Raw genomic sequence first — 13,221 nt, 5'->3', positions numbered from 1 at the left:
GTAGAGTGAAATAAGCAGAGCCAAGAAAACAACATCTAGAGTGACTGCAACAATTTAACTGAAAAAACAACCACAAAACAATTGAAAGAATTTAAAATAACAGACACAGACCCAAAGGAGAGATATGAGAAGACATTTTTCCTCCTTAGGAGAGTAAGCAAGTCCATGGATGAGGGACATTGCATACATTTTCAGACTTTTTCTATGTATTATTTGATTTTGCCAATTTCTTTCTCTTTTTCCTTAAAAATAGAACCTTTTTTTATATGAAGTGTAGGACAGTCTTTGTGGGGAGGATGGGAGATATAAGGAGAAATTTAAACATTACTAAAACAAAAGTTAAAAGACAGAACTCTCTCCTTGACTCCCTCAGTGGATAGATTGGCAGACCTGGAATCAGAAAGACTTATCTTCCTCAGTTCAAATCTGGCCTTAGACACTTACTAGCTTTGTGACCCTGGACAAGTCATTTAACCTTGTTTGCCTCAGTTCTTCATCTGTAGAATGAGCTGGAGAAGGAAAAGGCAAATCACTCTAGTATCTTTGCCAAGAAAATCCTAGATGGGGTCACCTAGAGTTGGATATAGCTAAAAAAAAATAATTGAACAAAAACAAAATAAAAATTATCAATAAAATTTATTTAAAATTATTTAGACTAAATATTTGCTGGTGAATGTAAAATAAATTGGCTACCATTTTAGTAGCATTTCCTTTATTAACAGATGTAGTTTGTAAACAAAGGAACCTTGAGAAACAATCACAAGACATTTTAATTTCATTTCAGCAAAAGCACTTGGAAATTGAAAGAAGTACAAAATGGCTGAAAATGCTGAAAAGTTGGGAAAAATACAAGAATACAGAAAAGGTAATTTAAATAACTTTAATACATTTACCCATAAATGCAGTTAATATTGCTTTCAGTCAAACAAAATAGTTACTGATTTTATTGTCATAGGTTGTATTTGGGTATACGAGCTGCTTCTCTATTGCCTAGAATCTATTCCCCAACTTTTCAGTTCTGGAAACTAAGTTTTATCTGTTCTTCATGTGATGATCAGGCCCTGGTGAACTGATTTATGATTGGCAGTTTTGTTGGAGACTGATTTGTAAACCAGGATATCCATTTATTGATTTATATTTGTTTTATATATGTATGCATATGAGGCGTGTGTGGGAAGGGAGAGAGAGCCCATCCTTCTTAGCATTGAAATAAAATTACCTTCCACATTCTCCCTCAATCAAGAAAAGAAATACAAAACCATTGTAACATATGCATAGTCAAGCAAAACAAATTCCAAATTGATGACATCCCAAAATTCTCAAATTGGTGACATCCAAAAATAATGGGCCTCATCCTGTTCTCTGAGGCCATTTGTAAAAGTATCCTTTCAGGGAAACTGTCTTACTAGTGGCAAGGAATACTGAGGCTCAGAGGGGTTAAGTGATTTGTCCAAAGATCACAGAGGGAGAAAGCAGTAGAGCTGGGATTGAAATCCCTTCCTCTGACAGCAGATTCCCTCTATCATACAAGCAGTCCTCTGAGATCATGGAGTTACAGCATCTTAAATAACCTTAAAGATAACTTGTGTAAACCTATGAAGAAGGGTGGTGATAAAACTGACACAAAGTTATTCCTTACTCCTGTGCTGAATATATATGAACCAAAAAACTTACCTAATAATATTCATTAGTTTTCATGGTGATTTGAAGGCATGATTATATTAAATAGTAACATTTAACATCCTTTTTATAGAACCATTGAATGGTTTCATATTAATTTCAGTCCTTTCTTACCCTATTATTGAAGGTTAAAGTTGTATCATGGACAGAATTCTAGAAATTGAATCAGGAAGATGTGGATTTAAATTCTTCCTTTGAGACCTACTGACTGTGCAACTCTCATAATCACTTGTCCTCCCAGAGCTTCTGTTTCCTTATCCATAATATGGGGATAATAATACCTGTATTTCCTACCTTGCAGCATCATTGTGAGCTTAAAATGAAGTGATGTATAAAGCATATTGTAAACTGTAAGGCTCTGTGTACTGTAACTATGTATCAGTTATTGTCCCTTTAGTTCATCTGAAATACCTTATTAATATTGTAAATGTCTTTTTATCATTATGAATAATTTATATACCTTCTCTTTATAAACTGGAGGGAAATATTACCTCTTAGGTAATATTGATGGTTGTGAGGGCAATCATTTTGTAAAATATAAAGTGCTACATGAGTAAGCTATTATAATTATTGTTACAACTTGCAGAATGATTAGGAAGCAAACAGAATGAAGGGTATTGATTTATTTAGTGTTTTGAGTATGCCGACAATACTCTAGGGATTTGAAGATCACCTAGAAGGCATGACTTGAATAGATCCTTCATGGAGTATTTGTGGGAAAACATGAAGAATAATCACAGGATGAGAAGACTTGGGAAGAGGTCATTCTTTTTCACTTTCTTTTTACACTGATAGAAATTATGTCTTTTGAAGGATTCAGAAATTCCAAAGTAGCCAAATGTAGAAAGTGTGGAGTCTACTATCTGGAATCTAGGGGGGGGGGAAAACCACTTAGAAAAACAAAAATATATGGCACCTTTGTGTTTTGTGGTTTTTAAAATATGTATTATTTATTTGGACATATTTCACAGGAAGTATATAATAGGTAGTAATTTGTGGGACCCTTCCCATGCCCATTCTGTAGTGTTTTCTTTTGAAAAGACAGGATTCTTTCAGAAGGAGAGAACTGGATAATCTATATTCTTCCCTGATGTGATATGAAAGCAAGCATAGGTTGGAAAAGAGCAAAAAACAAAAATCTCAAAGACATTACTGCAGTTCTGATGAAGGAGATTAGAAAATAGAGCACCTGTGAGAAATTTGGATGGGCAATTATAATTTCAAGAGGTAATGAACATTTTTGGCAACCTGAATATTTGGGGGAGAGAACAAGTCTCATTAATAACTGGATCTGGGTTATTCAGTTAAACTGACCATTTTGCAAATAAGATCAAGGTCATTAATTAAGTTCTTGTGTCAGTCAATTGACTTTATTTTATGTCCACAGACTTCATCCCTGTTCCTTTTTAGCACCTCCCAACCCCCAAGCTACTTATAAGTATAGGACATAAAGGAATGACTTGGATAGTACATTTCCATCAATAAGCCATTCATCATCAAATATTATATTGCTTTATATGTCACAGGCACTATGCTATATAAACAACTTCCACTTCTGGAAAAGATAGCCCAAAAAACTCACATTGAACTTTTAGTGAATGGTATCATTTTCATAAGTGATTATGAATTACAGATTTAAAGATTACAGATGATTACGGAGTTAAAAAAAAAGCAGTATTACATAAACAGTGCTTCATGTTGTGAAACTAAGTTCTATAGCAGAGAATATTACTCAGATGTTAGGGTTATGGTTATGGTTAGGGATTGCACCTATAACTTTATTAGTATATTGGTGTATTTATTCACTGGTATATATAATTAGGGCAATTCTGAGGAGAAGAAACTCCTTCTGCCAGTGTTGAATGGAACCATCTTCTCAATTTTTAGTCTTAGAGATTTGCATAGAGCACTGAGAGTTTAAGTGACTTGCTTAGGGTTGCTGAAGCACTATGTATCAGTGATGGAACTTGAACCCAGGTCTTCCTGGCTTCAAGACCAGCTTACTATCCACTCTACCACAATACTTCACTATCCTCTAGTAATTGTGTTTTAAAGTATCAACAAAATGGCTATATATCTGTTATGGCTAAACAAAGGGTCACTGAAGTGTTTCCTGGTGTTCTCTTTCAAGAAATTTTATATCATGGGGGAGGCTAGGTAGTGCAGTGAGTAGAGCACCAGTCCTGGAATCAGGAGGACCTGGGTTCGGATCCGGCCTCAGACACTTGGTACACACACACACACACACACACAAAAGCTAGCTGTGTGACCTTGGGCAAGTCACTTAACCCCAATTGCCTTCCCCCCTCCAAAAAGCAAAAAATAAAAAAAAGAAATTTTATATCATATTAATATATGTATAGGAAATATCTTGGTGGAAAAGATCCTTTTAAGGCAGTATTTTGCTGTAAGTAATCAGATGCTTTTTTACAGTTAGCACATAATAAGCACATTTTTTCTCTTATGCTTTTCAGTCAATTATATGCCTTTTATATGTTTTCTGTTATAGAATATCATTTGCCTTCCTTTGTCATACCTTAATCAGAGATACCTGTTATTTGTCAGTTAGTAAACATTTATTAAATGCCTACTATGTACCAGGTATTGTGCTAAATAAATTCTAGGGATACAAATAAGAAAAAGACAGTCATTACCCTCCAGGAGCTTACAGTCTAATGGGAGAAGACAATAGGAAAAAGTAAACTGAAAAGAGTGGAGAGGGGAAGTACTTCAGAATTAGCATGGTATGATAGAGTCCCATCCAGAGGAGAGGGGCAGGTAGCAAAGAAATTCCTGGCCTTTTAACCCTCTTTAAATGTAGGCTGTGGGAGGAGCCTGTTGTTCTGCCCTCTAGCCCTCTTATCAGAGGGTTGTTGGACTTTGAGAATACTGGTGAGGTGTGAATACCAAGACTTAGGTTGATGAATTTACTGATAATAAGGTTTCTGGTGGCATGGTGGAGTCCAGTTCATTTGTATTTCACTAGTAATAAAAATACACCTGATTTTTAAAGGTATAAAACTGGGGAAAGCATTCTTTTTTTTTTTGGAGGACAGTTGAGGTTAAGTGACTTGCCCAAGGTCACATGGCTAGGTTTTTGTGTGTGTGTGTGTGTGTGTGTGTGTGTGTGTGTGTGTGTGTGTGTTAAGTGTCTGAAGCTTTATTTGAACTCGGGTCCTGCTGACTTCAGGGCCAGTGCTCTATTCACTGTGCCATCTAGCCGTCCTGAAAACATCCTTTCCACAGGTGTTAACCATTATCACCAATCAAGTATTTGAGTGCCTACTGTGTGCCAGTCACAAGGATACCATCCACCCCCCAAAAAAGAAAACAATCCCAGTTCACACTATACTGTGAAGCAGGAGATAAGTACATATAAAATACATACTGAATAAATGTAAGTTGTATGTATCACATACACACATACATACAGTTGTTTGGGACGGAGAGCGCTAACAGTTGAGAGAATCAGGAGAGCATTCATACAGAAAATGTTTTCTTAAAGGAAGAAAGGGATTCTATGAGGTAAAGATAAGGAGAGAATGTTTCAGACATGACAATTGAAAAGCGCAAAGAAAGGAGATGGAATGTCATGAATGAGGAACTGAGAAAAGGCTGGACCTCAACAAAGTGAAGGATAAGGAGTAAATAATGTCCAGTGAAACTGCCAAGGTAGCTTGGGGCAGAGTTGTGGTGGGCTTTATATTTTATCCTAGAGACAATAGGAAGTCACTAGAGTTGATTGAAGAGACTAATCACACAGTTAGATCAGTACTTAAGGAAAATTACTTTGGTAGTGATAGGTAGAATAGACTAGAATGGTGAGAGACTTGAGGCAAGGAAACCAGTTAGTAGGCAGTAATTTAGGAAAGAGGTGATAAGGACCTGAAGTGGCAGATGTCCAATGTAATGTTTGATTGAAAGATGGATTCCATGTACATAGTGTTATTATCAAATACTATTTGAATAATAAAATATGATGAGCATATCAAATCCTGAAACATTGCAGTACCTCCTAAATGAGATCCATAATTACTCAAAAGAGTTTGACCTAATTGTCCACATAGGAAAAACCAGGTAGATGAAAAATGTTTATTGTCCTATTTGTGCATTTCAATGGACAAACCATACATCTGGTCATCAGTACATATATTTTGGAAAAAATATTATATATGGGTGATGAACTGGGCTCAGAATTGAACTCTGGGAAGAAAGAAGGTTGGGCTGCCTTTGGGAAATTGTGCAGAGCTTTCAATGTACCCAAACTTCTTTTTGAAACAAAGACCCATCAGTTTTCTTAAACTGATATTATGACATTGAGTAGATAACTGAAGAGGTACATAGAGTTGTGGATAAACAATCAAATATTGCCAGTTAGGAATTCTACAGAAAAAGCAATGCAAAGGATGTCATTGGAGAGTTATATGTGTGAGAAAAGATTTGAAGTACTCGTGTAGCAAGAGTTATAACCAGTGAACTTCTCTGCATGCTCCACTAGTATTTGCACTCTAATTGAGGCAGTATAGAACAGTGGAAAGAGATGGCCTCTGAGATTCCCCCCCCGCCCCCAACTCTAAATCTTTGATCTTTTGAGCCTATGAAATGTCAAGAGATCCTAGAGGAAAGCCTCTAGCAAATTTGGACATCCTGTGGATGCTTTATAGCATAACACTGGCAGGAGTCCTAAAGGACGAACTATGTTTGCTGCAATAGATGTAACTGGAAAGTCTCCAAATTGATAAAATCACAGCTCTGACAGTTTCATGACTAATTTTTAAGTTAAAGTGTTATCCTTAAAGGCATCTGGTGGTGCAGTGGATAGAGCCTGGAGTTAGGAAGACTCAAGTTCAAATATGGCTTCTGACACTTTGCTGTATGACCCTGTGACATGGCAATGAGAGTGGCACCTACCTTGCAGAGTTGTGAGGATCAAATGAGATAATATTTGTAAAAAGCACATAGCACATTGTCACACATAGTAGGCCTTCTGTGAATGCTTATTCCTTTCTTCCTCTTAATTTACAACTCCCCAAAAGGAAAATTGTTAGTTTTTCAAAAATATATTGGGAATTTAGACAATTCATGTGATTATAGCTTTGATTTAGTTAGATTTCAATTAATCATTAAATGTGACAATAGAAATGAAGGTCCAAAAGATAGCTAACATTTTCCATTTCTTTTGTAACATTAGCCATGTTTTGTTTATCTTTTTGTTAGAAGGCAGTTCAGATGATGATGGCTAGCTAAGTTTCAATGTGCAAGTGTGCAGCTCTGCTGCAGTGTGTGAGACTTTTAAAAAAATCTTTAAAATATGAATATTCTTCTGTTTTCTAGGTTCATTTGCCATTTACAGAACTTGTTGGCCATTTATAGTCCTCTCTTAGATTTGTGGTTAATGCAAAGGGTTTATGTATTCTACAAGACTTACTTTTTTATTACTGCCCTTTAATTTTGTCTGCGATTTCCTAGAATTCTATATGTTTTTCCATATTATATGAAGTTATGCTGCAGAGTAGTTAGTCCTTTTTAGCTTGTTTTATAATTTTGGAGGTTTTTGATCTCATCTATCTTATCCAAGACTTGCCTATAATGACCATCTCTTTAAAGCTAATATGTCATTATTAATGAGTTTCTGTGATGTTCATTAAATGGCACAGTTATGGCTAAGGATAATCTAGTTCAGAATTGAATCTAACTCAAAACATAGATGTTGGACCTCTAATTGTTGAAAATTATGTTGTCTCTTATATTCATATGAAGTTTATTAAGTAATTTGCATTTCAGCTCATTAAAAAGATTGTATCAGGACCAGAAAAGGACAGGACAAATGTCCATGCTTAGCATCTACACTTGCAAATTCATAAACTATCTCTTGTAATGTTCATAGGATTATGTAACTATTCTTCTTTACTCTATATATATTTATGAAAGTATCTATGTAAGCTGTAAAGATGGACTCCATTAGCCTAACCTAATAGCAACTCAGACTAATGCATTCTCCATTAAGAAAGATTTTAATGGAACTGTCTTCTTTGATATATAATTTTAAAGCAGTATTCTCTATAATGACAGTAGCTTTAGGTGGTGTACATATTATTTAGTGTAAAATATGATGCACTTTCTAAGAGAATTACCTCCTCTAATTTATCCTATAAACTTAAGTTTTAAAAAGTGATTTAAGAAAAAGAAGTTACTATATATTTCTCTTCTCCAAAAGAGATATATTTTTTCTCACCAACTCTTTACTCACACAATAATAATATAGTGAAATTCTTGATGTCTTAAATATAAATGTAGGAGTAAAGATTTTAATTTTTAGAGTACAAATTTTAATAATAGTTTCCATTTGGGTTGTTTGAAAGTGACATATGTGTAACCTCATGATGAGCAAAAGCATATCTGTAGTGATATTTGTTTGGTGGTATAAAAATACTAATCTTACAGTCAGAAAATGCAAGTTTGAGTTCTGGTTCAGATAATTATCATTTGGATAATTTTGTAGACGTTATTTTATTCCTCTAAACCTCATTTCCCCATCTCTGAAATGAGAACAACAGTTTTATTACCTAACAGGATTATTTTAAGGAAAGCACATTATACATATTAAAATACATAAAAATGTAAGTTGCTGTTTGTGTAGCATCGAATGAAAGGTTCTGTGGAAATCGTAATTTCCCTTGTGTTTTCACTACTCAGCAGTGTTTTTAAACTAGTTTTAATATTCATTCAATAAATTGTCAAATATTTCAACAAAGTCAAGGGGACTAAAGTCTTGAGAAACCAGTAAAGATAACAGAAGCAGTATAGCCCACTGCTCTCCCATAACTACTCTAACAAAGACTTAGAGATGTGACTATATGATGTCATGATCAGAAAATCTAAGAAAAAAAAATTGAAGTGAGTTATTTTTTCTAGTTGAGATTGATATAGGAAGACAGACTGAGGTATGTGGGCACTAGAGAATTGACCTAGTCAGACCTTGTGTGTACTACACAAGAAGTGAGTAGGGATATAGCACAGTTAAGTAGGACAGTATTTAGGAAGGAACAGGAAAAAGCCAACTGACAATGCTATCACATTGATCCTAGAGTTAGGTTACAGATCTATCATGGACTACAGAAGGACCTCCATACCAGGGTAAAGAGCATAATGGGCTTAAAGGCAAGGAGTGAGAACAGAATGAATGTCTGACCTTGGCCAGAGCTATCCCTGAGGTCCTTGAAGGATCCGGAACTCAGTACCCCCAAGAAAATAGCAATAGGACCCAAGAGGCTATAGCTCAGGCCAAAAAAGACCTTGACATTCCTTCTAGAATTACACAGATCCTGACCCTAACACAGAGTCCCAATTTGAGAAGCAATGATGGAAAAATGAGTGAATAAAAAAAAGACCAATAATAAAGGGCTATGGTGGAGCCAGAGGAAACCCAAAATACAAGAACAAGAAAATAATTCCACAACATCTCCAAGCAAATCCTTAAGAAAAACATGGTTTGATTACAAGGTCAACTAGAAATTCTGGAAGAAATGAAGGGAGACTTTAAAAATTATGTTGTAAATGAAATGAGATTTCCTGAGGTAAGAGTAGGAAAAGAAAGGAGACCACTAAAGGAAAGACTTGAAAAGCATATTAACAACATAGTACAAGAGGCACAAAACCTTAGTCAAGTAACAGACTACCTGAAAATTCAAATGAAACAACAGAAGATAAAGAGCTCCATGATAAAAAAATAAATATGAAAAGAAAATCAAATGACTGAAAATAGAAGAAAATATAAAATAATTCATATTTTAATAAAGGTCAAGGAAAAAACAATCTAAGTATCATTGGATTACTTGAAAACCATGAAAACGCTTCTGCTCCCCAAACCTGAATACTGTATTTCAAGAAAATTAATCAAGACATATTTGAAACCAAGGGAAAGGTGGAATGAGAGTCTATTGGTCAACTCCTGAAAGATACCTCAACATGATAACTACTCAGGAGTGCAATAGCCAAAATTCAGAGTTTCTGAAGTTGCAAAGCATCCAGAAACAGAAGAGTTCAAGCATCAAGGAACCACATTCAGAATCACACAGTTTGGCAGCTTCCACTGTAAGGAAGAGGAGCACTTTGGAATATTGATATTCTAAAAGACAAAAGATGGAAGCTAATAACTAAGAATAATTTATGCAGCAAAATGGGAAAATGAACTTTTAAAGGAATAGAAGAATTTGAAGCATTCTTGATGAAAAGGCCAAAGCAGAGTAGGATTTTGAAATACAAATTTGAGAATCAAGAGAAATCAAGAAAAAAATGATGAAAGCAAACAGTCACAAGAGACTAACTAGAACATGAATTAAATGTTTGCATCCTAATAAAAGTGATGATAGCAAGTGTCCCCTCAACTCTGTTGACATCACAGTCATGGGAGGAATTAAATAAGATACAAGACCTGGAAATGCTTTTGTTTTACTTTGATGAACTTAAAAGCAGAAAGGGAAGGGAAGGAAAAAAGAATACACTAGGGGAAAAAGGAGGGAGAGGGGTGAGGGCACATGTCACATATTTAGGGTGCACTAGCAGAAAACTGCAAACAGAGAATGGGATGGCAGGAACAGGCAACCTCATTTTCATCTGATAGGGTCAAAATGGAGTAAAATACACACATAAATTTTAGTTAAATGTATTTTAAACATGCATTTAAAAGAGGGGAGAAGGAATATAGGTTTGGGGAAGGATTAGTTACAAGCAAAACAAAAGCTAACCTTGAAGGGAGCTTTGTAAAGAAGGGTTTAAAAGGAAAGAAAGGTTGAAAGTTTGTGACTGAGCCCTGGTCAGTTGAAAAAAAGGGGCAGGGGAACAGAGCAGATTACATTGAACATAGGTCACTTGTACACAGTATGTCTTGAAAAAATTGCATGTAAATTAAAACTTTTTAAGATCCTCAGGATACTGTTAACTTAGCTTCATGAAGTAGTGCAGCCTTGTTTTCTTTAGTGTCATTTTGTAATCATGTTGTTAATGCTTGGTATAACCAGGTGCTGTCGAGGGCTAAGAAGTGCCTTGGTAATGGTTGTTCAACTCATCATCCATTTAGAACATCTTATTGCAATGTTGCCATGGAACTAAGTGCTTAGTAGAGCTGAAATTCTGGCAGGTTCTTCCAGGTTTTGAGTATGGCAGACCCTAGCAATACACTCAGTCTGTTTTCTAAGTACCACCCACGTTAAGCACATAAAGGCTCACCACCAGAAGACTGACCACTTGCACTTTGTCCATGGCAGCTTAACAAAACAGAGACTCCAAAATGCTTGTTTGTCGTCCTGTGCCACGTACTTCAGTTTCTGCAGTGATGCTTACAGAGTTGTGAGAAAGGGGCAAGAGGGTCCAGTCATATTCCTAACCCTGTTCTTTGTCTTAACTTCCCACACCATCACCCTTTCACTGAGTACACCCTCCTCCCTTCTTCTTCCTATTGACACTTTGGTAAATGAGTTCAACTCTACATTGCCTTCTTCTCATGTCCCTTGCCCCTTTATTCTTTTATCTATCTTTTTTTGTATTATTCCCACATCTGCTGCCTTTGCACCTATTCCTTTAGATTCATGTTATTTATGTCATTATAGACAATTTACACTCACCATAAATGGCCGTTGCCCTCTAGGTAGCCCACAACATTAAGTCTTTTCAGATTATGTAGTATTTTATGACTTGTAGCCTTACAAAACTGTGAGAATATGGTTTACAGAAATAAGAACTTTTGTTTAACATGCACATAGTAGGTGCTTAACAAATACTTTTGGAATTGATAAATCCTATAGATCATTAGTTCAATTACTGAAGATACTAAAACTTGAATTTAACTGCTTTTAATTTAATTGTTTTAAGCTTTTAAATTTGTGAAAAAATTTTATGAGGAGAATGCAGAGGTTGAGGAAGAGTCATTTCTGGTCAATTTAAAAGGCATAGAAGTTGACAATAATGTGTGTCAGATTTTACTTCTAAAACAATTACCCTTTTTTTCTCCAGCACATTCGGTACTGATATTATAGGGAGAGGATAGATGTGTTTTCATTGATATAGGGAATTCCTATTTGAGGAAACTCCTTGGGTACAAATTCTGGTTGATGCTTTCTCTGTAACTTAAGAGTTTTGAGGGTTGTTGAGAGGACTGAGAGGTGTAGTCATTTGCTTCAGTTGCCTCCCTAGTGTGTTTCATAGGGAAAATTCCAACCCAGGTCTTCCTAGCTTCAAGTCAGTTCATTGTCCATTATTTCATGGCTGTCCTTACTTTTCTTAATATTTATCTATAATTAAGATCTTTTTTTGGTACACAAATAGAATGAAGAAAAAAAAAGTGAAGTTCTCCTGAATTACCTGGCCAAGAATTAGAAGAGAAGGGAAATTTGAAAAGTGGGCAAAGAAAGAACAATAGAACAGAAGTTAGGAAAGACAGCCTCTGTACTGATTTACTGTGTGATGCTGTACTGATGCTGTGTGATCTCAGATTATTCACCACCTCTCTGAGACTCAGTTTTTTTAATCTATAAAATGAGAAGATACAGGATTAGATGACCTCTAGTATCCCTTCTAACTGTGAAAGTTTATAATTCTGTCTTACAGTTACTAATGGTGGCCCTGTGAACCTGCCTACAGGGACAGATTGGTTTTTCTGTCTAGTTAAAGCATCTCTGGGGCTAGAAAGAAGAACTATAAAAACATGTCACTGAGTTGGTTGTTAATATTGTAAATTACCAATAAAAATTTTGCATTCTGAATTTAGGAAAAATTTTAGACTTTTATGCGTTGTAAAATTTAATTCCTTTTCTTTTGATTAGTTTCATAGGAGAATTTACAAAGGAATTCCACTTCAGCTCAGAGGGGAAGTCTGGTCTTTATTACTTGAGATTCCTAAAATGAAAGAAGAAACAAGAGACCTTTACAATGTGAGTATATTAAATTAGTTTTAATTAAATTAAAATGTTTAAAAATAATTTATTTCAGATATCAAAACCCTTCCCCCAAAACTAAAGAAAAAACCCTAAAACATTTATAGGCTTACATGTGGATTTTTTTTGCCCTATTTAATAGGTATGTCCTGAATTTCAGACAAAAATTTTAGTATTTTTTTCTGATTTCAGTGAATCAATAGCCAAAGCTCTTTCATTACAAGTAACTTACAATGATAAGTCAATACTGAGGCATATTTTTAGGGAAAAAAGTCAATAAAATTACTGTGAAGCTGTGATATTAAAAATCTTTTCTGAAATATCGAAAAATAGTTTAATAGACTCTATTTATCATTATTTGTTTTTATTTATCTGGCCGTTTTCTTTTTCAACATAGAAATTGGAGGTTCCCTTTAACCTATTCTCTCTAGTTTAACTTTATAACCCCTTAATTAAACTGTGACTTGATATTCCAGATAATTCTCTTCTACATTAACTGACTTGGTGAATAAAATTTCTTTTATTATATTCCAGAAAACTCCTTTTGAAACACAAGTTATATATCTTGTCTTAAACGATAGTAGACCCATGGGAACTTTAGCCAAGTATT

At 35.0% G+C, this 13,221-nt stretch overlaps 1 protein-coding gene across 9 annotated transcripts in view; it reads left to right on the top strand.

Moving 5' to 3' along the window:
- Window positions 1-13,221, top strand: part of LOC138175833 (USP6 N-terminal-like protein) — a 201,909-nt gene that overhangs the window by 143,403 nt on the left and 45,285 nt on the right. For all 9 annotated transcript variants that reach the window (XM_069106384.1, XM_069106381.1, XM_069106382.1 and 6 more), the window contains 2 exons: window positions 785-865; window positions 12,501-12,608. In XM_069106384.1, coding sequence (XP_068962485.1) covers window positions 785-865; window positions 12,501-12,608 — 189 coding nt within the window. The remainder of the gene's footprint in view (window positions 1-784; window positions 866-12,500; window positions 12,609-13,221) is intronic.

The sequence above is a fragment of the Petaurus breviceps genome, unplaced genomic scaffold, assembly GCF_028583685.1.
Source record: "Petaurus breviceps papuanus isolate PSGF00001 unplaced genomic scaffold, PetGlider_PUasm1.0 79, whole genome shotgun sequence".
Classification (NCBI taxonomy): domain Eukaryota; kingdom Metazoa; phylum Chordata; class Mammalia; order Diprotodontia; family Petauridae; genus Petaurus; species Petaurus breviceps.
This window is presented reverse-complemented; position numbering and strand designations above follow the sequence as displayed.